This window comes from Psittacula echo (genome assembly GCF_963264785.1).
Source record: "Psittacula echo genome assembly, chromosome: 8".
Lineage (NCBI taxonomy): Eukaryota > Metazoa > Chordata > Aves > Psittaciformes > Psittacidae > Psittacula > Psittacula echo.
This window is the reverse complement of record NC_137744.1, coordinates 7,784,071-7,807,442: the sequence shown is the minus strand read 5'-3', so window position 1 is coordinate 7,807,442 and position 23,372 is coordinate 7,784,071. Positions and strand designations below refer to the sequence as shown.

At 40.9% G+C, this 23,372-nt stretch overlaps 1 protein-coding gene across 3 annotated transcripts; it reads left to right on the top strand.

Moving 5' to 3' along the window:
- Positions 1-103: 103 nt before the first annotated feature.
- On the top strand, positions 104-23,267 carry ATP7A (ATPase copper transporting alpha). Of its 3 annotated transcripts, XR_013957589.1 has the most exons (24): positions 104-180; positions 6,463-6,599; positions 9,253-9,742; positions 10,403-11,137; positions 11,475-11,654; positions 12,657-12,820; positions 13,347-13,508; positions 14,110-14,186; positions 14,327-14,552; positions 15,000-15,233; positions 15,521-15,612; positions 16,026-16,153; positions 16,321-16,475; positions 16,779-16,913; positions 17,744-17,938; positions 18,127-18,309; positions 18,617-18,830; positions 19,492-19,638; positions 20,405-20,547; positions 20,882-21,085; positions 21,678-21,795; positions 22,080-22,182; positions 22,365-22,489; positions 22,947-23,063. XR_013957589.1 is itself a non-coding variant. In XM_080625109.1 (23 exons), the coding sequence occupies exons 2-23, from the start codon at positions 6,492-6,494 to the stop codon at positions 23,221-23,223; spliced, it is 4,470 nt and encodes a 1,489-aa protein (XP_080481235.1). In that variant the 5' UTR covers positions 104-180; positions 6,463-6,491; the 3' UTR covers positions 23,224-23,267. The 3 variants fall into 3 exon arrangements, 2 of the variants coding, with proteins under 2 accessions (XP_080481235.1, XP_080481236.1); XM_080625109.1 differs by lacking the exon at positions 22,365-22,489 and having other exon boundaries at positions 22,947-23,267; XM_080625110.1 differs by lacking the exons at positions 104-180; positions 22,365-22,489 and adding an exon at positions 189-207 and having other exon boundaries at positions 22,947-23,267.
- The last annotated feature ends 105 nt before the right edge of the window (positions 23,268-23,372 follow it).

The window sequence follows — 23,372 nt, the reverse complement described above, 5'->3', positions numbered from 1 at the left end:
GCTCCCATTACCGGTCGCCGTTCAGACCCCGTCGCTTCCCTCCGCCGTCACGTGTCCCGCTCTCCTGTCACGTGAGCGGGCGGGCGGGGCCAGGCGCGCTGCGGATCACGTGACGGCCGGCCCGGGCGGGGCAAGGTGCCAGGCGCGACTGCGCCGCAGCGAAGAGCGGTCGGGGCTGCGGTGAGTGCGGAGTGGGACCTGCGGCGGGTGCGTCCCCTCGGCCGCGGTTCCTTGGGGCTGCGCTACGTGTCCCCGCAGCGGGGGGTACGGGACATGTCTGAGGCGCAGCGCCGGAACGGGCCTTCCCTTGGCGACCCCCGCGGCAGAGCCCGGCGATAGCGCCTTGGGCTGCTGGCGGGGTCTGCCGCCCGGAGGGGTGAGGGTAGAGCCCCCCGGCTCTGAGGCTGCGCGGCTCTTCCCGGGGGCCGCGTGCGCTCGGGGGTGACTTGGCGTGTCGGGAACAGACCGAGGGAGGGCTCCGGGTCCGGCGCACGGCTCTGAACCCGCAGCGGCGCTCCCCGCCCGGCTGCTCCTGCCTTCGTGGTGTTTTCTCCAGCGCTGGGCACGCAGGGATGCCAGGGAGTCGCCTTGGCACTCGCGCGGTTCCTTTGGGATGCAGCCAGTGCCGGCAGGCTGCGTAGTATCAAACGGGAGTCGAAAGGAAGCGTAATAGGCTGGTTTTATCAGCGGGCGCCCACATGCCAGGTCTCGTTGCTTCTTGGTATACAGTTAAGTGTGCATGGGCTTGGAAACGCACCTCTTCTACTGTCGGAGGTCTTCAGAGAAAGACTTGGAATGGATTGGAATGGACAAGTTACAGAGCCTCTTAAAAAACACAGTGCAACTATTCTGGAGAAGGGCAAATAGTTGTTTATGATGCTTTGGGGTAAAATCTCATGAAAGTGAGCAAGAGCAAACTATTGCCTGTCTGTATCCAGATTGTATTGTGTGTATTACAGTGCACTGTGTGAGCACAAACACCATTTGATTAGAAATCGATGCTTAGAGTATATTTTGTTGTAGGTGGAAGACCTGAAGCTTTTTCCTTTCCCCGTTGGTTAACCAGGAAAGTAAAAGCCAGTGTTACATGTCGTTTACTGCTATTTTCACTTGTATAATACATCCTACGTTGTTCTGCCTTGTGTTTTGAGACTAAGCTCAACAGTGAGGCGCCTCCATTGCTGTAGTATACTCAGATAAGTAGGCTTTATATAGTCTGTTCTTAATACTTGCTATGATTCTTCCAGGGGAACATGTATGTCTTCCTAAAATCTGACTTGAAGAGGTGGTAGAAGGACATGAGAGAAATCCTTAACAAAGTCTTTTACTTGTTCAGGTATACGAAACTCAATAGAAGTGCAGGAGAATGTTTCCAATATGCGCTTTTCATCCAGCTTGTATAGAAATAAGGTTCCTCAAAGTAATTTCCATGGTGTGCTGACTGAGCAAGGCTTGTTAAAGTCTTGAGCAACACGAATTACAGCCTGGTTAGAGTATCACAAGGCTGTCTGCGCATTATTAGAGATGTGCAGTTTCTTCCTGAATGATTAAGCCTCACACTTCTAGTCATACTTTCAAATATATCTGCTAATGAGCAGAGTAAAACCATGGACCTGCAACCTATTCATATTGGACCTGCAACCCATTCTCCAGCCCACAGATGGGATAATACAGCTTTTTCCTTTCCCGCTGTCCTTTGTTCCTTTTCTTAGGTCTCTGCAGACTTTTAGGGAAAGGTACAGTTTTCCAGCTAATGTAATTATTTACGGCAGCAGAAAGATAAGTTACTAAAGCAAGCTATAAAGTAGGACTTGGCCATTTAGAAAGTTAATAAACTCTAAAGGTTGTAGTTAAATCTGACAGATTCTGTTTCTGGTATTTGTGTTTTTTGCCTGGCTTTGACCTCTTTCAGTAGCTATGAATCCAAGCTATTGACGTCTAGAAAACTGATGGTGTGCACGTAGCCAGAAACTCCCTGTGCTTCCCAGCTATACAGTCATAGAATGGTTTGGGTTGGAAGAGACCTTCAAAGCTCATCTCGTCCAACCCCTGCAATGAGCAGGGATATCTTCAAGTAGATCAGGTTGCCCAGAACCACATCCAGCCTGGCCCTGAATGTCTCCGGGGATGGAGCATCCACCACCTCTGTGGGCAACCTGTGCCAGTGTTTTACCACCCTCACTGTAAAGCACTTCTTACATGTCCTTACTGATCCTAGAACTGGCATGGAGCATGTTTGTGGTACCTTGGTTAGCTTGGATCCTAGAAGCACTAAAGTGGTGTTTTGTGAAGTAAAGAAAGTCCAGGTTTTTACCAGCGTTGTAACTTCCTCTTTGCATTGCTCATATTTTCTTTCTTCCTTTTTTTGTTGTGATAGTGAGAGGTTGTGAATGACAGCTTTGTCTTCATCAGGCCTTGTCTTGCTTCAGATACTTTCCTTAAAGACTCCTGTTAGAACGTAAGTTGTTTAGAGGGATGAATCTGAGTTTCTCAGTTGCCTTGTGCTGGGTCACAGTTGAGTTTTCCTTTGCATAGGAAGAAACTGCAGTTGGAAGTAGAAATTGTTTCATTTTCTGTTGCATCATTCACTTATTAGAAACACTAGTTGACTTTCTTCAAGGAAATTAGATGTTTGGATTTTAAGTTGCACACAGGCAACCCAAGCCTGTGTTAAGCCTAAAATTGGACCTGGAAGAAACAATTCAAAGACTTTACGTCTATTCCCAGATATTGGCTTTGGTTTAATTATCCTTTATAGCCTCTTTCTCTGTTGCTGAGTGTTGATTCTCTGCACATAGCCTGCCATGCTCAGGTCTGCAGAGCCAGATTATTGCTAGGGCTCTACTGCTTGATGGTGTTAATGTACAAACAAGGAAGTGCTGCTGCCTTGTGTACTGCAAAACAAGGTGAAAGTAATGAAAGGGAGTAAATTGTGTATTAGAGGATACAGAAAGCTTATACAAAAGTTGTTCAAAGTCAAGGTTCTTTGTAAAACGAAGCCACTGTAGACGATATTCCAAAACAGCAGTAGTTGAATTGAAGCCTTTTGCTTTCTTGTATTCTAAATAGACAACTGGTAGATTAAAGGGGGGAGGGAGGCTGCCACTTGTCTGCATCATCAAATCCTAAAACTCTTTACTAGTTGAGGATGAAGGTGGTTTATAGATGGAGCAATGCATTGGTTAAGAACAAAACCCTTGTTCTTCCCTAAAACAGTGTGCGATCCATAACTTACTTAGCGTCTTACTTTAAAGAATATGTCCAGAACTTTGAGTTACAAGTTATTTATTAGCAGTCATTTGCCTTCATAGTCAGTGGTAATAAAGATCTTCAGTGTCAACTTATAAAATACATGTTGTCACTTAGAAAACTCCTTAGATATTCCAGAAGTTTTGGATTTTGTTGATTGTTTCAGCTGCGTTATTCCAGAACCATTACTGCTCCTTCTTCAATGAGGTTCCCTTTGGGTTAATGCATATATATGCATTATAATCTATATATTGTTTTAATGGGTGGAGAAAGCAAACTGAGATATGTAGTGATTGATGGCAAGAGTGAGGAAATGGGGTGTTCCAAGTTCAAGCCATTACTGTAGTATACACAGGTTGTTACACAGCCTCATGCGGATCTTCTGACTTCTGCATCCTTTTTCATGTGAACTTGGTGAAATATTAACACATATAAGGAGAACTAAGATGATATGGTCAATATGTGTACACCTCTTGTGTGCATTTAGTCATAACTTATTGGTGTAACAATACTTTTCAGGCTGCTTAGTCATGAGCTTTTCTTACTTTAATGTTGTCGGGAGGGGGAAATTATGACAAAAAGAGTTCTTTTGAGTTTTAGCCAAGGTATTTCTACCAGGAAGAACTGTGAGGGAGGCAGAGCGCTAGGAATGAAATGGAATGTAACAAAGTAGAACACTGTCTCAGATGTAACCATGTATTAGCTTTTAAATGTAACTCCTTGTCCTGGGAATTCTGCAAGGGGAGGAAAAAGGGTATATGTAGACTTACAGGCGCTGTATGTTAACCCTGTACGTTATTCTGTGGACAACAGCTCTCTAAAGCATCAGGAGCACTGGAATTCCAGACAGCTTGGTCTTCAGAAATCTCAGGCTGTACACCTGGTAACTGGTGTGAAGAGGCAGCGTTGCTCACAAATGGCTCCTTTCCTACCTTTAGATTTGAATGCATCTCAGTCTTTAGACAAGCCTGGTTTTAAAAATGATATGAAAGCTGTTAGCGATTTACAACAAAGCAAGTAAAATTCAGTGTTTGTCATCTTCTCCACCAACATTGCTGCTAAGGATGCACGCATCATATTGATCCTCTTGTGTTTCTTAACTAAAAGCCAGAGACCAAAAAGAAGAGACAATGCAATCCAACAAATAAATTCCAACACAGAAGTTCTGGATTCAGTCCTAGTGCTCTGGGGCCTTGAGGGGAAAAAAGTGAATTCTTCTTCTGCTGGGCCTTTATGCTTTTTGCATGTTTGAATTAGTCTCTTCTAGGAAAAGATTTTCTGTCCAGTGCTTACCCAGTGTCTAATGCCAGGGGCCCTGGTCAGTTGGTCCCAGGAGAGCAGTCAAAAGACCTCAGTAATGCAACAAAAAATGGTTGAGTGATTGCAGCTTGTTTGGTTTTGATTTATTAATGAAATCCAAACACAAACAGCAGATCATGTGTTTTATGTAAAGGAAAGATTGTGTCTGTACAAAGCACACACTTGAAACATACATGGGATGTTGTATTGATGTAATAGGATTCTAACATGCTTTTGAGTGGTCCTGAATTACTGCAATCACAGTATTTGTGTGCGCTTCTGTAAATAGCATCCATCATATTTGAAGTAATTTTGCAAACTTTATTTAGTTAATTAGGCCATTAAGGTAGAATAGCTCTAATAATCCCTGTTTGTCTTTCCACATACTGCCTTCTATGTAGGAAAATATGAGGTTGTGTAAAAAAGAGTGGGAGAGATTGTATGTGAAATGAACAGTACAAGGGCAAGGAGACAGGCTCAGAAAATGGAGGAAATAGGTACAAATATGTCATTTTTGCATATATAATCAGTTAAATCTTTTATGTATTGGTGGGCATTCAGTAGCAGTGCTGGTGGCTGTTGTAATCATTTCAATAGCACCAGTTCACCATCTTACATGTGTGGCTGCTGTTGGATTGACATATGACTTCAGAAAAAGACTTTAATGCTGTTTCCTGTAACAATAGATATTATTGTACTGTAGCTTTAGTCTCATACACCAAAGAGCAGGGAAGATAGCCTGGAGCTCAGCAGACTCTGGCTGATGTACGGCTGTAGCCAACTCTCATCCAAGGCAACATCTTACCAACCTTTGATTATTTTTAGATAGCAGCTCACAGCCTCACTACGTCCTTACTTCATATTTATTGTCAAAACACAGTAATAATGCAGCTGTCAGGGCAGTTCTGAGTTGGTCATGTACCTGAAGTGCATTTAAATTCCCTTTTATCCAAACCTTACTAGAGGACAGATTGACTCTGTCTGTGATAGACTCTTGTCTCATTTTACTTTGCTCTATGTGCATGTCTGTGCTCATGAAACACACTGTACATCAAGTGCTTTTTGAAACTTTAGTTGTACTTCAGCCTTGTGGGAATATTCGTTGCTCTGTGAGTGCAGTTACAATAATGTCTTTGTTTGCTCTGTATGGACTGAGCATTCCTTAAGGAAGAACTGAGGTAAGCAGTAAGGAGCATATTTCAATATGTTGACATGAAAGTATGTCTTTTCTTGGGTAGCTTTATAGTGGTTTTAAAACTACCTTGTACCTCTGAATGTGTAGTTGAGCCTGAGAAAGGACAAAGTGAGAAAGGAAAGAAGTGAGCTTAAAGTAATCCTCTTCTGCTGATTCTGCTGGGAGTTAAATTCTCCCACAGGTTAGTGGCTGACAGAAATCTGCTCTGTAATGCTGGCTCTTCACACACACTGCAATTAAAGGAAAAAAATACATATTTCATCTATTGAGGATTTCACTGATTCAGAGATTTATGCCGTCTTGACTTGTTGATGAGGCTGCAGTGTTGAGTTTTGTGCATCAGGGAGGTAAACCTGTTTCTGTGATGAAACATCCTTGTATTCTTACACAGTTTATAGCATGTCTCAAAGCGAAACCAGAAATGTTCAGACCTTCTATAACAGGGAACAGTTATGAAACATCGCTAAGGGGCAAGAAAATGAATTTTGTTAAACATTGTTAATATTTCATGTAATTGACTTTTCCACGATAAGTCCCCATGGTAAAAAACCAAGTTCAGCATGTGCTTAACTTCAGCCACTCAGTTAATCATCAGAGTTTGCTGTTGCTTCCACTGTAGCCAGACATTAAGCATCTGTTAAATCCCTTTATGGTTTTGGTTTCAATCTTGGTGAACAAATCTTTTAAGAACAAATGTTTTAATTGCTTTTGGCCAACAGCAACGCGAAGACTTGAGTAGAGTTTCACAATGGAGGTGAAATCCATCGTCCTTGGTGTGGAGGGGATGACATGCAATTCCTGTGTTCAGACCGTTGAACAGCATGTTGGGAGGATGAATGGCATCCATAACATCAAAGTAAGTGACACCATCACTATTTCTTACAAAGCCTTGATCTTACATGAGAAACCATGACGAGGTCTGCACCAAGGGAAGAAAATATGTGGCAAGATGGGAAGCCGATGGTAGAAGTGCATTAGTGTGTTTCTGATATAAGAGAAAAGCAAGTGCTCACTTCACTACAGCGGGAGCGAAGTCATTATCTGCTACTCTTAGGTAATTTTCTGCTTCACAATGAATTCAGGATTGTGAAGTTATGAGAAGTCAAAAAAGGCAAGAATTAAAGTTTAAATAAGATAAACCAAAAACCCTAGAGCTTACACTGGAGAAAAACAAGCTGGCCTTATCCCTTACACTGAATAAATGTCTGCTTGCTCACAAGCCTCCAAGCCCTTTCTTTCAAACCGATAGCACACAGAGGTCACTTAAACAGGTTGAAAAGCATTTGTGGGCTTGAGGTGTCCAGTTCATCATGTGGTAGTTGATTTACAGTGAAAAATAAAGCTGGTTTTGTTGTGGTTCATGAAATAAGAGTAGCAGGTAGTGCAGGTGGCAAAGGAGTCTAGCCAGCTCTTTCACGCATTAGAAGTTTCCTTTCCTTTGTACTGTTTGTGAAGAAATGGAAGAGAAAGAGCAGCAGAACTATAGTCCTGAACTGTTACCAGAGCCACTTGGTTTGCCCTTAATCCCGACTTCCTTGATCTGATTTGATACCAATGTTTTGTTAACATTAACAGGGCTAGCCAATCATTCCTACACAATCCATCATTTTATAGTAGTTTTAAAAAGGGAAACAATTTAAAAGTTGGGAGATTCCTCTTAGTTTTATGACCTAACTTGTGTTAGGAAGAACAGTCCTAACAGCAGCAGCAATAGGAAATGGCAGAGCTTAATTCCAATATTTACAAGACGCATCATTTTTCATCTCCCTTCAGTATGGAGCTTTAACATGACAGGAGACTCTGCTCTGACACCAGAACCTTGGATCACTGAACAGACCATTGTAGAATTAGGGATACCACTGTTAACATTTTTGGCATCGTATGGTCAGATAAATCACCAGGTGTCCACAAGCATGAAGTCAAATGAAGGCTTAAAACATCTGTAAAATAATAAGCCCTAAATAATCTGACTTCAGAATCCTCCCTTTCTCCCTTATTCCAGCAAAAGATGTAATCTTATCAACCTTGCACTCTTGTTGTGCCAGTTAATCTCTGAGAATGTGCAGATGACTTGAGATAGGAGGAGAGAGTCCTGCTTTAACTTGCTTGAAGACATTGTGCATTCCATAGTGTCCTTTACGTAAGGACGAAGCAGGTTTTTAAAGGAGAGTATTAAGAATTTTGTATGCTTAATACAAAATACCTTACTATTATTAGTATTAGACTATTATTATTAGTATTGGACTATTATTATTAGTATTTGACTATTTCTAATCCCACTCTTGGCAAGAAAATGTATTACAAAAACTTAGTCTGAGTAGAACAGGACCCTAAGAAACAGGACTGTAAGAGATCATGCATAGTCATTGTGCTCATAACAGCAGCAGAACTTCAATTCAGCCAGATCATTTGTTTCAGAAAAATCTCTGAGAATTGTACACCAGGGTTTTGTTCAGTGATTATGAATTAGGTCAGCACAGGAGATGAATGTTAGGTGGCTGATACAGGCAAACAGAGCTGCATTTAGGCTATTTTGCCTCCAGCTGCAATGAAACCAATAAATGTCCATGTTGCTAATTCTGCTAAGGCACGTAATTGGGACAAAAATGAAGGAAGGTTGTTCTTAGAATGGTTTAACTCATCTAATCTAATCATGACTGTGCTCTTTAAGTTGTATCTTTGCCCAGAGGAAAGGTAGAATTGAATGATAATGTGTTTGGCCTCTGGCAGGCATCGGTTTTCCCTTTTGGAAATAGCAGTAATTGTGTTTGATATATCATCAGTTGGGAGGAAATTAAATTGAGGATATTTGTACCATCTGATGTGAAAGGTCAGCACCAAATCAGGAGGTCTCTGGATCAGCAAAATGTACAGAGCGAGGAAAATCAGCTTCCTTAATGTTTGTCATCTATCGAACATCGAAACTGAAGTTTGTTCTGTGCAGTTTGATGCTCTTTACTGCTCAGAGCAAGGTGACAGCCTGTGCCTGAGATGCCTGGAAACTGCACTCCCTTCACTGCTGCTTACATCTGTGCTCTTTGTCAAAGAGTGTTTTTGTCCATCCTCGTAGCCTGAGGGTAATTCCTACTAACTGCAGAACTGTGCATGTGATTAGAGTTTTTTCTGTTGGGCCCTTTTGCTTTGATTATTGAATTGGGTTAGTCATCATGGTTCAAGAGGGTTTGGCTCTGGAAGTTCCATTAAATGTGTTAATGCCGTCTGGGTGTTGTTAAGTAAAAGTGGCCAGACAGACTTGTAAAGGATGCTGAAACTGGGGTGCGGAAGTCTGTTCTTTCTAGCTGTGGCGTTGCACAGATGAGCAGAGGTTACTTTATGGTGGCTGTTGGTGGCTTTACTCCTCAAGGTGAGTACTGTTGGATAAAATTACACTGAACAAGTATTGCTAATATATGCAAGTAGAAGTTATTTCTAGTCTCATGCAGGGTATTAAGTTTTCATTCCTCAGTATTGCAGTTTGCTAACTTAGTTTGGGTTTTTTCTCTCACCAGGTATCTCTAGAGGATAAGAATGCAGCCATCATTTATGACTCCAAACTGCAGACTCCAGCAACACTGCAGGAAGCAATATATGACATGGGATTTGATGCTACATTAGCTGATTCAAACCCACAACCTGTTTTACTTGACACTATTTTTCTTACAATTCCTACTCAGTCATCTCTAACCTCTAAACAGATCTGTAGTGCGCTGCTAAAGAACAAAGGTGTTGTGGATGTGAAAATGTCCTCTGACCAAAAAACTGCAGTGGTGACGTTCATTCCTTCCGTTGTAAATGGCAAGCAGGTTATGCAAATGGTCCCAGGGGTGGATTTAAGTATCTCTGCACCAGAGGTAATGCCTGATACTTGTGAAAGTTCCAGCTGGTCTCAAGCAAGTAGCGTTGTGCTCCGCCTGAAAGTAGATGGGATGACCTGTCACTCCTGCACCAGCACCATCGAGGGGAAGATTGGCAAATTGCAGGGAATTCAGCGGATTAAAGGTAAAACCTTTGTGTATTTTTATGTAAACTGGACTTGATCAACCTGCTCCCCAACAGCATCATGGAGATATCTTGAGTTTAATTAGATAGCTTAGTGTGACAGTTACTCTTTGTGGTGGTACCTGGTATTTAGTTGCATGTTTAATTTGGACTAGCAAGTAAGAAAGGGGCCCAAATCATTGTGAGGCTGTTGATGTTACATGTGTCTAAGTTTTATTACCAGCTATTGAAATCTCTAATACCAGATGTCTTTTTGTAGTCTATTATATTTTCTGTTCAATTAAGAATTAATATTGGCATGTATGCAATTGTGTCTTAAAGGCAAGAGAAAAATATAAATAGCTTTGGCATAAATGGATTGCCACGGACCCTCGATAAAAGAATAAATTTGGTAAGAAATAATAGTGCCATTTGTGAAAATCCTGGGGAAAGAGCAAAAACCTGAGGAAAAGAGGAGTGGAAAATTGTTGTTGTAGTAGACAAAAAAGGTTAAAGAACTGAGTTGTTTGGTATTTACCAAACCAATTCAGTCTCCTTTCCATTGCAGTTAGGTTTCTGACCATTTAAAGCATTCAAAGCGTTTGACAAGATCTGTTGCTCTTGGGGCAATGTGCTGCTTATGCTTAGGGCAGTAATGCACACTTACTGATTAATTTTCAGTGTCCCTGGACAATCAGGAAGCTGTTGTTGTCTACCAGCCTCATCTGATTACAGCAGAAGAAATAAAGCATCAAATTGAAGCTGCTGGTTTCACAGCATCTTTCAAAAAGCAGCCTAAACCCCTCAAGCTCAGTGCCATTGACTTGGAGAGGCTGAGGAATACTCAGACCAAAGGCTCTGAGACAGCACTGAAAGAAACCTCAAGTATGAATGACACAAAGACAGTTGTCTTCAGGATTGATGGCATGCACTGCAGTTCATGTGTCCTCAATATTCAGAGCACCATATCAGCACTCCCATCAGTAACAAGTATAGTTGTTTCATTAGAAAAGAAATCTGCTATTATAAGCTATAACCCAAACTTAATTAGCATAGAAGCACTGAAAAGAGCCATAGAAGCAGTGTCTCCAGAGACATTTAAAGTCAGCCTTCCTGAGGAGTATGACAACGTAGCACTTTTCCCCATGCTGGTGTCTACACTGAAGTCTCCTCATCCAGCTTTGAAGGATGCCAGCCAGCCACTTACTCAAGTTGCTGTAATAAATATTGAGGGAATGACTTGCAACTCCTGTGTGCAGTCCATTGAGGGAGTCATATCCCAAAAGGCAGGTGTCAAATCTATTCATGTGTCTCTCACAAACCATAATGGGACTATAGAATACGACCCTCTGCAAACGTGCCCGGAAGACTTGAGATCTGCAATAGAGGATATGGGATTTGATGCATTTTTACCAGGTAATGACGTATTAAACTTTTACATTTAAAAGGATTGTGTAGTTTTGTTTAGAATTTGGTACCACCCAAGATGAAATTTAGTAGTTGACACATTCTTTGTGCATGCCAAGAAAAGCTTTTCATCTTCACTGTCAATGAGATAATGAAATACATGTGCACTTCCTTTAGTATAGCAGATTAATTAAAAATGATTGAGATACCTGGAAATAGAGGCATGTACAAACACCATTTTTTGGTTTAAATTTACAGCAGCATGTATTTGTGGCTGGGGCAGTACCAGCTCATCCCTCATTGCTATGGCTGTTCACAGTGTCCTGAATTGCAATCTCCTTTTCAGCTCAGCCCTCTCCTGAAGTGCAGCTGGAATCCCACAGAACTGAGCCTCCCTCCAAAGTGTCACCAACCCATCTTGTGAGACAAGAGACAAAGACTGTATCAAAGTGCTATGTCCAGGTCACAGGAATGACATGTGCTTCATGTGTGGCCAACATTGAGAGAAATCTGAGGAGAGAGGATGGTAAGATACATGTCAGTGTAATCTGTTAAACTTCTGAGTGTTTCTTTTAGAGAATCCATCTAGCTTGGTACAGCTTTTTTATATGGGTGGGTTCTCAAGAGAAGTACTATTGCTGCTGTGTTTTGTGAGTGAGAACACAGGATGATAACAATGTGGTTGTTGCTGCTTTGTGGCTAGAGAAGAATGCCTTTGCAAAAGCAGGAGTTGGGAGTGCTCCAAAAAGCATATAAGGATCAAATATGGATCCTTGTGAAACTAACCTAAATCTTTTCTACCGGAGGGCCATGCCCAGGTTAAAGGCAGAAGCATTATGCCTGTGTTAGGAAGCGAGTTATTAGAGAAGGACAGTAGTAATACGGATTAAAGAGACAAAGTTAATTTTAGCTCTGCAAGTCAGGACAACTGTGTCTGTCTTCTGTCAGTGATGATTATATTTGCAGGGACAAAAAGTTGCATAAGTATAATGTAACAGAGTTGTTAATGTAGACTGTATTTAATTGTTGTAATGAAGATGGGTGTGTTCAAAGATAACCTGGAATTTAATCTTTTTTATCCTAGAAAATGGATGAATCTAAATCCTTTTCAGTTGGTGTACAGTAGGATTGCACATTGTTAGATCTACCCTTTCTCATCCGTGTTCTCTCTTTGAAAAAGGCTTCTAGAAGTGGTAAATGCAGATCACAAAAGTATGCAGAACTGTATTTTAGAAGACTCTTAAGTAAAACCAGATAATCTTTTCATATAGCATAGATTGAATGTCTGTAATTAGACTGTTAAAACCATGCAGCTCATGTGGAGTAATACTTCACCTGCCACACCTGCAGTTAAGTCCTTTTGTTGCATTGTTGCTGTATCTTCCAAAAATGCTGATGTTTTCCTTTCTTTGTACTTCCACTGTGGTAGCATTCTCAATTTCAATCAATTGCTGCTGTGCCATCCTGCTACTGGAAGTGCACTGGGACTTTTAAACATGATCTGCCATTCACACGTTTTGTTTTCTAGGAATACATTCCATACTTGTTGCCCTAATGGCAGGGAAGGCAGAAGTGAGGTATAATCCTGCTGTCATACACCCTTCAGCGATTGCAGAGCTCATCCGGGAACTGGGATTTGGAGCTACTGTGATGGAAAACTATGGTGAAGGAGATGGAATTCTGGAACTTGTTGTAAGCTAACAGTTAAAACTAACCACCCCTGTCTTTATTACTTTTATCTATTGGATGTGCTTGTGTGAGCGTCCACTTCCTGAAGTGTTCATTGTATATTAGAGCTTAATTTACAAAGAATAAAATATGAGAGTACAACAGGTATGTGTCATAAACTCATCCTGTCCTGCAAACTGTGCTGGCTCAGTTCTGCTGCACTAAGTCAGAGAACTGTTCCTATAGGATTTTTATTACTCTGGTTATTTCAAGGATTCCCTTTTTACTTTTTTGTAGCTGAGTTGAACTCAGCGTAGCCCAAGCTCTGAGCTTCAAGAGCCAGCAGAGCTTTAGCAGAGCTTCATAACCTTGTCTCTTCTATAGTGCTCTCATCCATACCTAAAGAGCTCCACCTCATTGCTTCAAATCCCAGAAACACGCAATAAGTAATTCAGGATGGTCAGAAGCACGCTTTCTTTTCCTGCTTTTGAAGATGCTTTTACCGAGTAACCTGCGGCTTTGGTAACAGAAAGGAACCTTTATTTTCCAGGTGAGAGGAATGACATGTGCTTCTTGTGTACACAAAATAGAATCCACCCTCATGAAGACTAATGGTGTTTTATATTGCTCAGTAGCTCTGGCAACCAACAAAGCACACATCAAATATGATCCTGAGATTATAGGTCCTCGAGATGTTATACAAGTGGTAAAGGTAAGTCTGGTGAAGGCACCAAGTCTCGTAAAATATTCAGTGTCTTTTGAAAAGTATTCCAGAAAGAGGAGGAAAGACTATGAGAGGAAAAAATCTGTGTCTCTCCTTCCATCTGCTATCTTATTAGTGCAGGGTTCTGCAGATAACATGTATTCTAGCTCAGAAGCAATGCTCTGTTATGACTTTACCTAAGCTTTTATACAGAAATACTAGGAAAGCCAGGCTATGGTAGAGTTGAAGATACCAGTTATGGGTCTGCAGAAAGATAAAGCGCATCCATGAGTACTGTAGCAGGAGAGATGAAATTGAAATTAATTTCTTGGCTTTCTCCTTCAATTTCTCTACATCTGTGCCTCAGGAATAACCATATTGAAACCTCACATTTAAGAATAGCATTTTAGTGTTCTAGAAAGGCAGATTTCCACATCAGATTGCTTTTCTATCTTTGCAAGGTAAATAAAACCAGTAACAATCGTATTAGAGATAATAATAATGTAAATGTAAGGCTGACACCATCAGTAATCTGACAATAACTTTGTGAGCACAAAGTCTTTAAAAATAGGCTGTTCTCTTTTTTTATTATTATGCTTTTTCCCCTTAGGATTTAGGCTTCAGCACTTCCTTAGTCAAAAAAGATAGATCTGCTAGTCATCTAGATCACAAGCAGGAAATAAGGCAGTAAGTATTCCTGAACATACTTAGATTCTTCTTTCTTTAATCAACAGCAAAACTAATGATATTTTTATGTGACTGTGCAGACTTGCTAAACTGTTACCCCCTGGACTGCAAACCAATTCCGTTTTTCTTTTCAATCTGAGGTGGAAAAGGTCTTTTGTTGTGAGTCTGGTTTTCTGCATCCCTGTCATGGGGCTGATGATCTACATGATGGTGATGGACAGTCAACTTTCAGATGCTCACGTGCATCACAACATGAGCAGTGAGGAAATGGAGGCTCTTCACTCCTCGATGGTCCTGGAATACCAGCTCCTACCAGGATTGTCTGTTATGAATTTTCTGTCCTTTCTACTCTGTGTCCCAGTACAGGTAAGTGGGAATATGACAACTTCTACTTCACTGGGCTTAAAATTGACTGTAATTGTGGTGGTTCTTTTGAGGTGGTTCTGCTGTGGCCAAAATAAGTGGTGTTAGGGGCAGGCCAGGCAGTGTAGAGGTGCTATGCAGCATCTGAGTCAGCTTGCCCAAATGCACTGGTGGGCACAGGGAGGAGCTGGTGGAATGGCGTGGAGGTGAGAAGACTCAGGAGTACTATGGTAGAGGTCAGAGCCCTTGGCTAGAGCTTGGATTTTTTTCAGGGAGAGATGGAGAAGGCAAATAACACAAATAAAATGGGTGTCTCTGTCTCTTATGGAAATGCTGCTCCTGTGTGTTACAAATGTGTGTGTGTATATATATATATATAAATAGATACATGTTTATAGATGTGTATACATAAATATATATATAAAAATACAACTGATGCTCTTATTACAGATGTTTGGAGGCTGGCACTTCTATATCCAGGCCTACAAAGCAGTGAAGCACAAAACTGCAAACATGGACGTGCTCATTGTACTGGCAACCACCATTGCCTTCGTGTACTCACTTGTTGTTCTTCTAGTTGCAATGGCTGAGAAAGCAAAAGTGAACCCTGTAACTTTCTTCGACACGCCTCCTATGCTGTTTGTGTTCATCTCCTTGGGCCGATGGCTAGAGCATGTTGCAAAGGTAAGAAAAACACGAGCCACGGTATCTACAAGCTGCAAGACACTAAGAGTCATTTCAGAATGTTGCGTACCTTAAAACAAGTCCCATGAACAAGATTTATTAGGTTGTTCTAACCTTCTTTGTTGTAAAATCATCTTCAGTAACTAGTAAAAATATGAGATGACTTAATATTAGTCTGTCTGAAGAAAGTCTTTTTAATAGGGTAAATTGCAACACATGCAGTTGTCATTTACCCAGCAATTTCTTTCAATAGCATAGTCAGAAAACCATGAAAATTATTATTCTAGGGTAAAACATCAGAAGCACTGGCAAGACTAATTTCATTACAAGCTACTGAAGCTACTATTGTTACCTTGGGCCCCGATAACGTTCTTTTAAGGTATCTTGCTTTGTCATTTGCTTTTTCTGTTGTTCCTTTTCCTGTTGTTAATCTGCCTAATTCACAGACAAGTGTTACCATTCTGTAGAACTATGGAGCAAATAACTTCAGATTTGCTGGCAGATTTGCCAGATGTTAAAATGCAGAAAAAATAACTCTGCTTTTGTCTGGTTTATTGGAATCTTGCTAAGTTTTGCTGTGATAAGAAAAAAAAGTGGGTTTCACAACTAGAGAGTAACTAAAATGATGATAAAATAATGATAGCGCTCTTTAAAATGGCCTTTCTTCTGGCAATTTTTATATACGCTTACAATGTCAACCAGTGGGATTATGCTTTGTGTGTAGTGACAACTGGTTTTGCCTGGTAACTTCAGTTGACAGTCTCTTACTAAAAACACTATACATCATTCTAGTGAGGAGCAAGTTGATGTCGAACTGGTTCAACGAGGTGATATTGTCAAAGTGATCCCAGGAGGCAAATTCCCAGTGGATGGTCGTGTTATTGAAGGACACTCCATGGTAGATGAATCTCTTATCACAGGTAAGCATTTGATTTGTGCAAGTGTAAAAATGTTTTCGTTTAAACTAATCTAGAGAAGGGAAATTGAAACTGATGTCCTCACTCCTCTAACGGCATGCTAGGAGTTGGTAGCTATGATAATATTCCTGAAAAATATATCTTGGTATCTTTTGTTGCCCTTTTTGTAGGTGAAGCGATGCCTGTGACTAAAAAACCTGGCAATACAGTTATTGCAGGTTCTATTAACCAGAATGGATCACTGCTGATTTCAGCAACTCATGTGGGAGCTGATACAACTCTGTCCCAGATCGTTAAACTGGTGGAGGAGGCTCAGACCTCAAAGGTAGAGTATTATCAACTGAAACATTTGGGTTTTGGCTTATCACTTGGGCATCAGCATAGCGAATCACTTGAAGAGTGATTAAGATGATTTAGATCTAAATTGCAGTTGCATAATGAAGTATCTTGCTGAATAAGGACTTGGATACAATCTACAGCTCCAAGTCTCATTGTCTTATTAAGCAAATACATAATTATACAATATGGTGTGCCAACTGTGCTGCAAACAGCAGCTCTGATTGTGTCTGTGTCTGAAGGCACAGAGTAAGCATAATGCTGCTGGAGCTGACATCTTTCTTCTTTCTAGGCTCCTATTCAGCAATTTGCAGACAAACTTAGTGGCTACTTTGTTCCTTGTATTGTGGCTGTCTCTGTGGTTACCCTTTTTGCCTGGATTATAATTGGTTTTGTGGATTTTGAAATAGTAGAAAGATACTTTCTGGTGAGTAAATGTCTTTTAAACACCTTTTGAAATGTTTAATAAACAGTTAGCCTGCAAGTCTGTTAGACTGCAGTGATTCCTTCTCTGAATTATCCTTGCAGGCAGTGGCTGGCTATAGTTATTATTGTTGTTACATTTTTTACACCTTACCAATGCTCCATTTATACTTAGAGACTCTACAGTCATTGATCAACTCTTGAAAGTTAGTATTAAAAACAAGAAGTTAATACAAAAAAGTAAATACTCAACATCAACATTTCCCATTTCCATCCCTTCTCTGGGGGGAGTAGAAGCTTCTTGTGCCACAAGCTCCAATTGTGCATCAAATTTTGTCAGCATAGCTCTGTGTTAATTCCTCTTTGAAATCAGTGGGATTCATCTTCATTACAGATGCCAGAGGAAGATCAGGATCATCCTAATGTGTACCTTAGGGTTGCTTAGATCACAGATTTCTTGGTTCGTGACTATTTCTGATTAGAAATAATTCATTTCCAAGAAAGCAATCTTCATATCCTCTTTCTTTGTTGCTGCATATATTTGTTGATAGAGTATCTTTTATTACATTACATCATGAAAGTTATAGCATGTGGTACCTTATTTAGGAAAAAGTCCTATAAATGAAACAGTTTATGGGTATATGCGGTATGGAACAGAACTTAGTAGTTAATTAGTCCTTTAGTCGTTAATTTTAGCTTTGCATAATTTGCCTGAGCTTTACTTTTTAATATTCATACTTTAGCTTATATATTTGCAGGTATTTTAACATCAAAGGCAATGTGTAGTTGCATCCATTGTTCAATTTCTTCTACTGCTAAAACTTCTGCCACCAGGGTTACAACAAGAGCATTTCTGCTGCCGAAGTGATAATCCGCTTTGCTTTCCAAGCCTCCATCACAGTCCTGTGCATTGCATGTCCCTGTTCTCTGGGATTAGCCACCCCCACGGCTGTGATGGTTGGTACTGGAGTAGGAGCCCAGAATGGAATATTGATCAAAGGAGGAGAGCCCCTGGAGATGGCACATAAGGTAAGAAACGTGGGTTATGGTTACAAGAACTCCAAAGGCTGGTGTTGGTGGCATGTTCCTGGTTGCTGCCTGAGCAGATCATCACATGTACACCAGTACGCAACAGTGAGTTTGAATTAGGTGGTTTTCTGAGGAAGTTACACGTTAAAGCTTTGTTCACTGAATGAAGTCTTCCTGTTTTGCTGCAGGTGAAGGTGGTTGTATTTGACAAAACTGGTACTATTACTCACGGGACTCCAGAAGTGACACAGGTGAAGTTTCTAGTGGAGGGCAACCAACTACCACGTAACAAAATGCTGGCCATAGTGGGGACTGCAGAGGGTAACAGTGAGCATCCTCTTGGAGCAGCAATTACAAAATACTGCAAGAAGGTAAGGTACTTATACAGGAATAGAGTAGTTTGTGTTATGGAAGAACCTCTCTTGCAGCACTTAATGTGTATGAATAGTCTTGAGTTATTTATGAAGTAATTGATATTCATTAGGGAAAGCTGAAAATTGTGGAGCCATATAAACCACTTAATACCATGTTAGAGGCACTGGATATTCAAACTGATGTTTTAATGATTGACTGCTCCTGTTAGTATTAGTTTGACTGCACTTTATTTTGAGGGGGCTTTAAATGCAGAATGCTTTTGTATCTTTTAAAACTGTCTCAACTTGCATCCTTTTTCTTCAGGAACTGGACGTGGAAACCCTTGGGACTTGTACAGACTTTCAGGTAGTTCCAGGCTGTGGCATTAGTTGTAAAGTCACCAATATTGAAGGATTGCTCTACAGGAAAAATAAAATGGTTGAAGAAAACAATATTAAAAACGTGACACTGGTGAAAATTGAGGAAAACGTGGAGGAATCGGCGCAGCCTGCTTTGATTATTGATGCTGAGCTACCAGGTAAGCTAACGCTGGCTTATAAAATAAAGTGGATAATTCTTGCTCTTTTCTTCAGGATCCTTAAGAATTAAGTCATTTTTTTCTGCCCTGGAGAATTGGGCTTGCATCAAGGCACACGTGAAATAGTTGGTCACCAGTGATTGTCATGGTCGCACGTCACTTGGGACATTTTGATTAAATACATTTTGAAGTTACATGTTGAATATGGGGCTAGGAGATCACATTGCAGTTGTCTTTCAGCTCTCTCTGGTTTTACTTTGCTTCATCCTAAATTACCATTTGCTAGCCAAAATCATGTATATTTGCAGAACTGACTGGTTTTCAATCCAGAACAGTTCTTGTTTAGGTCTTTCTTATATATTGGGCTGTTAAATATAAATTAGAAGCACTGAGAAAGGGACTTGGTCCTTTACTGTCCTTTGACCTGTGATTCTTGGCCCACTAACATGGTAACTCCCATTACTGAAGAAATGTTAATGTTTTTCTTGCCAAGGACACAGGAAAAGACTGGTGGAGCAGAAAGTATTGAGAAAAATATACTTTGTGTTTAAATTATCTGTAATGATATTTCAGTGCGAACTGAGAGAACCTGGACAGGATTAGCTGCAGGGAAGCTTCCCGGTTATCTATATGATGACAGGATTGTATTTTCTTCCTTCAGCTACTAGGGCTTCTCAGAAATACTCTGTTCTCATTGGGAACCGGGAATGGATGAGCAGAAACGGCCTCGTTGTTAAAAATGAGGTGGATAAAGCCATGATGGAACATGAACGGAGAGGTCGCACAGCAGTTCTAGCAGCTGTTGATGGTAAGTTCAGTGCTGTCTTTTTTTATTCAGAGGTTAATTTGTCACCATTTGAACAGAAAGTAGTAAGCAGTAATGTCATAGAAGTTACTCCTGAAGCAGAATAATAGGATGAAAAGAAATCATTAGCTAGTTTTATAAAACTCTCATATGCGAGACTTCTTCCTGCCTTTCTTAGTTGACAGGAGAGTTACAGTCACAGAACTGCAGCCTGGTTTGTGTTGGAAGGGACCTTAAAGCTCACACAGTTCCAACCCCCTGCCACAGGCAGGGGCACCTTCCACTAGAGCAGGTTGCTCCAAACCCTGTCCAGCCTGGCCTTGAGCACTGCCAGAGATGGGGCAGCCGTCTTCTGCCTTCTCTGAGTAACCTGTTCCAATGTCTTGCCACTAGGAATTTTTTCCTAGTATCTAATAATATTGTTAATAATGTTAGTAATTACTATAACATCTTAAATATTAATGTTAACTAATACTTTAAAATGTGTGGGTTGTGTAATTATGTTAATATTAATAAAATTAGATTAAAATGATAATTATTAGTTAAATAATGATGTAAATACTTCAAAGAGAAGGAGGAAAAAAAAGAGATATTTTTATTGTTGCTGGACAGTCCATGTTCTGTATTGCCTTAAACACTGCTGCCCTGCTACCTGTTCTTGTTCTGCTTTTTACTGTCAATATTACTGTTTCTGGAATTGGTCTTACGGGGGGAAAAGGATGTTATTGTTTTAGGGTAAAAAAATTACAAACACATTCTGTTCTTTTAGGAGTACTTTGCGGCTTGATAGCTATTGCTGATACTGTGAAACCAGAAGCTGAGCTGGCTGTCTACACTCTGAAAAGTATGGGATTAGAAGTTGTCCTGATGACTGGTGACAACAGCAAAACAGCCAGATCTATCGCCTCTCAGGTAAGCTGTTACACACGTGCTTGGGTTCGCAGCTTGCTACAGACCACTCACAGGAAGCATGTTGTGTCATGGTGTCACTTGTGGCTGGCTTACAACTGGGCTGTTGTGAAAACTGGAAGTGTAAACACATTCAGAGTAAGGGGGAAGGGGAACAAAAGAAGCCTTTCTGAATGGAAGCAGCATCAACTTGGGATTCAGAGCTATTTTCATATTACATGGGTTTGGTACTTAGCTCATGAGTGATAGCGTGGGTTTCGACCTTGCTATTAAAGGTAGAAGCTTTGAAAGCAAGTAGGAGAGCTGCAAGACAGGTTTGTATTTTCTCTCTCTTCAGGTTGGCATCACCAAAGTGTTTGCAGAGGTTCTTCCCTCCCACAAAGTAGCCAAAGTGAAACAGTTGCAAGACGAAGGAAAGCGGGTGGCCATGGTTGGAGATGGCATCAATGACTCCCCAGCTCTTGCTATGGCCAACGTGGGAATTGCTATTGGCACGGGTACTGATGTAGCCATTGAGGCAGCTGATGTGGTTCTAATTAGGGTAAGAAATTAGTGCTTCATTAAAATGAGATGAGAGAGGTTAGAAGGCCCAGGATGTCTTGAATGGTTCAGATGCTGCTGGCCTGTACAACCTTCATAAGCCAGGAGAACTGGAGCAGAAATTGCCTTAGTCGTGTTTGTTTAGGGTAGTGATACTTATCCTATGAAGGAAACTTTCCCATTTTCTGGGCACAGAATTTTGGGGTAATTAAAGTTTGAGAGTGGGCAGAGGAGGAAAAAGTGACCTTTGACAAATATAAATTACATTTCAGTAACACACCCCAGTACCTCCAAGGGCTATAGTCACTGCTTCCTGCATATCAACAACCAACCCCTTGACAGAAATAGTGCTCAGTGTCTAGAGCTGAACTGTGTGGTGCTGTGTGCGTTGCTGGATTACAATGACATCTGGAATAAGGTTGGGGCTTATTCTATGGGCAATATGTGGACAAACTAGAGCAGCATAAATACTTACTTCATATAGTCTGTTACATCCAGTGTATGGTAGTTAGCTTGAAAATGAGACTATGATGGTTACATGTATGCTTTTTTTTCCTCTCTTCGACCTCTCTAATAAACATATTAACTTGCAGGATGACTTGATGGATGTGGTAGCAAGTATAGATCTATCAAGGAAAACTGTGAAAAGGATCCGGATCAACTTTGTCTTTGCTCTAATTTATAATCTCATTGGAGTTCCCATAGCTGCTGGTATGTGAATGCTTCCCTGCAGTAAAATAAGGTTGTGCTTAGTGAGCAGAAAATGGCAGTGATTTACCGTTGTGTGGAAGAGTATCTATTTTCTCTATTTCTGACTGTCAATAAGTGTAGAGTTTTCTGCCTGGGGATGTTGCAGTGGTATGCTTGTGAGCTGTCCTCCCACATTATGACTATTTATTAACAAATAGAAATACAACTAAAATTAGGCAGTCTGTGTGAAATTGTATATGTTAATATATGAATAATGCTGTTCCTGCTCTGAACTTATTTTCTAGGTGTTTTCCTGCCCATTGGTTTGGTTTTGCAGCCCTGGATGGGATCTGCAGCCATGGCTGCCTCCTCTGTTTCTGTTGTACTTTCTTCTTTGCTGTTAAAGATGTGAGTATGAACATTTTGTGGTTTGCAATTTGGATTTGAAACTCAGGTCTTTTACTAAGAATGGGAGAAAGTGAGTGTGGGACTGTGAAAGAACAGTTCAGGCAGGTCTGTGTTCAGCAGCAAGAGGAGACAGTTGGTCCAAAGTGCTTCAAACAGCAGTGTTTGAAAATGTCATTTCTCAGGTAAAGAGAAACGTACAAGTCAGAAGTGTGTTCACAATGGAGAACTCCTTAGTGGCCTTTGTCAGGACACTCTGGTTTCTGAAACAATGCAGCTGTGAACACCACATTGACAGAGGATTGTTGTAGTAAGTAAACCAAGCTGCTGCATTTGTCATTGTGTAGCTGTTCCTTACTCTGCAGTTAGAAGTAGTGTAGCACTGTGATATCTTGTATTACTTACTTAACACAAGTTCTCAGAAGCAGAGCAGAAGAGTTGGTAAGTGACAGCTGTAGCAGTCCACTCTTAGTAGATGCATTTTGCCAGTATGTTTTGCAGATGCTCAGCACCACTTAAGCAGTTAAATACTGAGTGATGTGCATCAGCTTTACCTGTTCTGTGTCCTGGCCAAAAAGCACTGAATTAGCCTCTGGTTGGATAGTAGCCTTAAAATCTGAAACTTTCATCACTGTATAATAGATCAAATTATAAATGCCTCTGGCTGGTGGATGATCATAGCATGCAGAATGGTTACTTTCCATATTTTGGTGTGTTTTTCTTCAACCTGAGCTATATCTGGCATCTTCTGGTTTTTCCTTCCTCAGGTACCAGAAACCAAGTCCTGAGAAACTTGAGTTCCGAGCCCGTAGCCAAATGAGGCACAAGAGCCCATCGGAAATCAGTGTCCACATTGGAATTGATGAGACTGGGACAGGTTCACCTAAACTGAGTTTAATGGATCGAATCATCAACTACAGTAGAGCCTCTATAAACTCTCTCTTTTCAGACAAGCGTTCAGTGAACAGTGTAGTTCTTAGTGAACCAGATAAGCATTCACTTTTGGTGGGAGATTTTGGAGAAGATGATGACACAGCACTGTGAAGGACTTGCCCCTTCCCTCCCACCCCTGCCAAACAAAAAAGCCCTGAAGCAAAATGGAAAACCAACCAAGACAGCTGCCTAGGTATCTCTGCATGTACTGATCATTTCTGGAGGGCTTTTCAGATGTATTTCTTCTTGCAGAAAGCTGG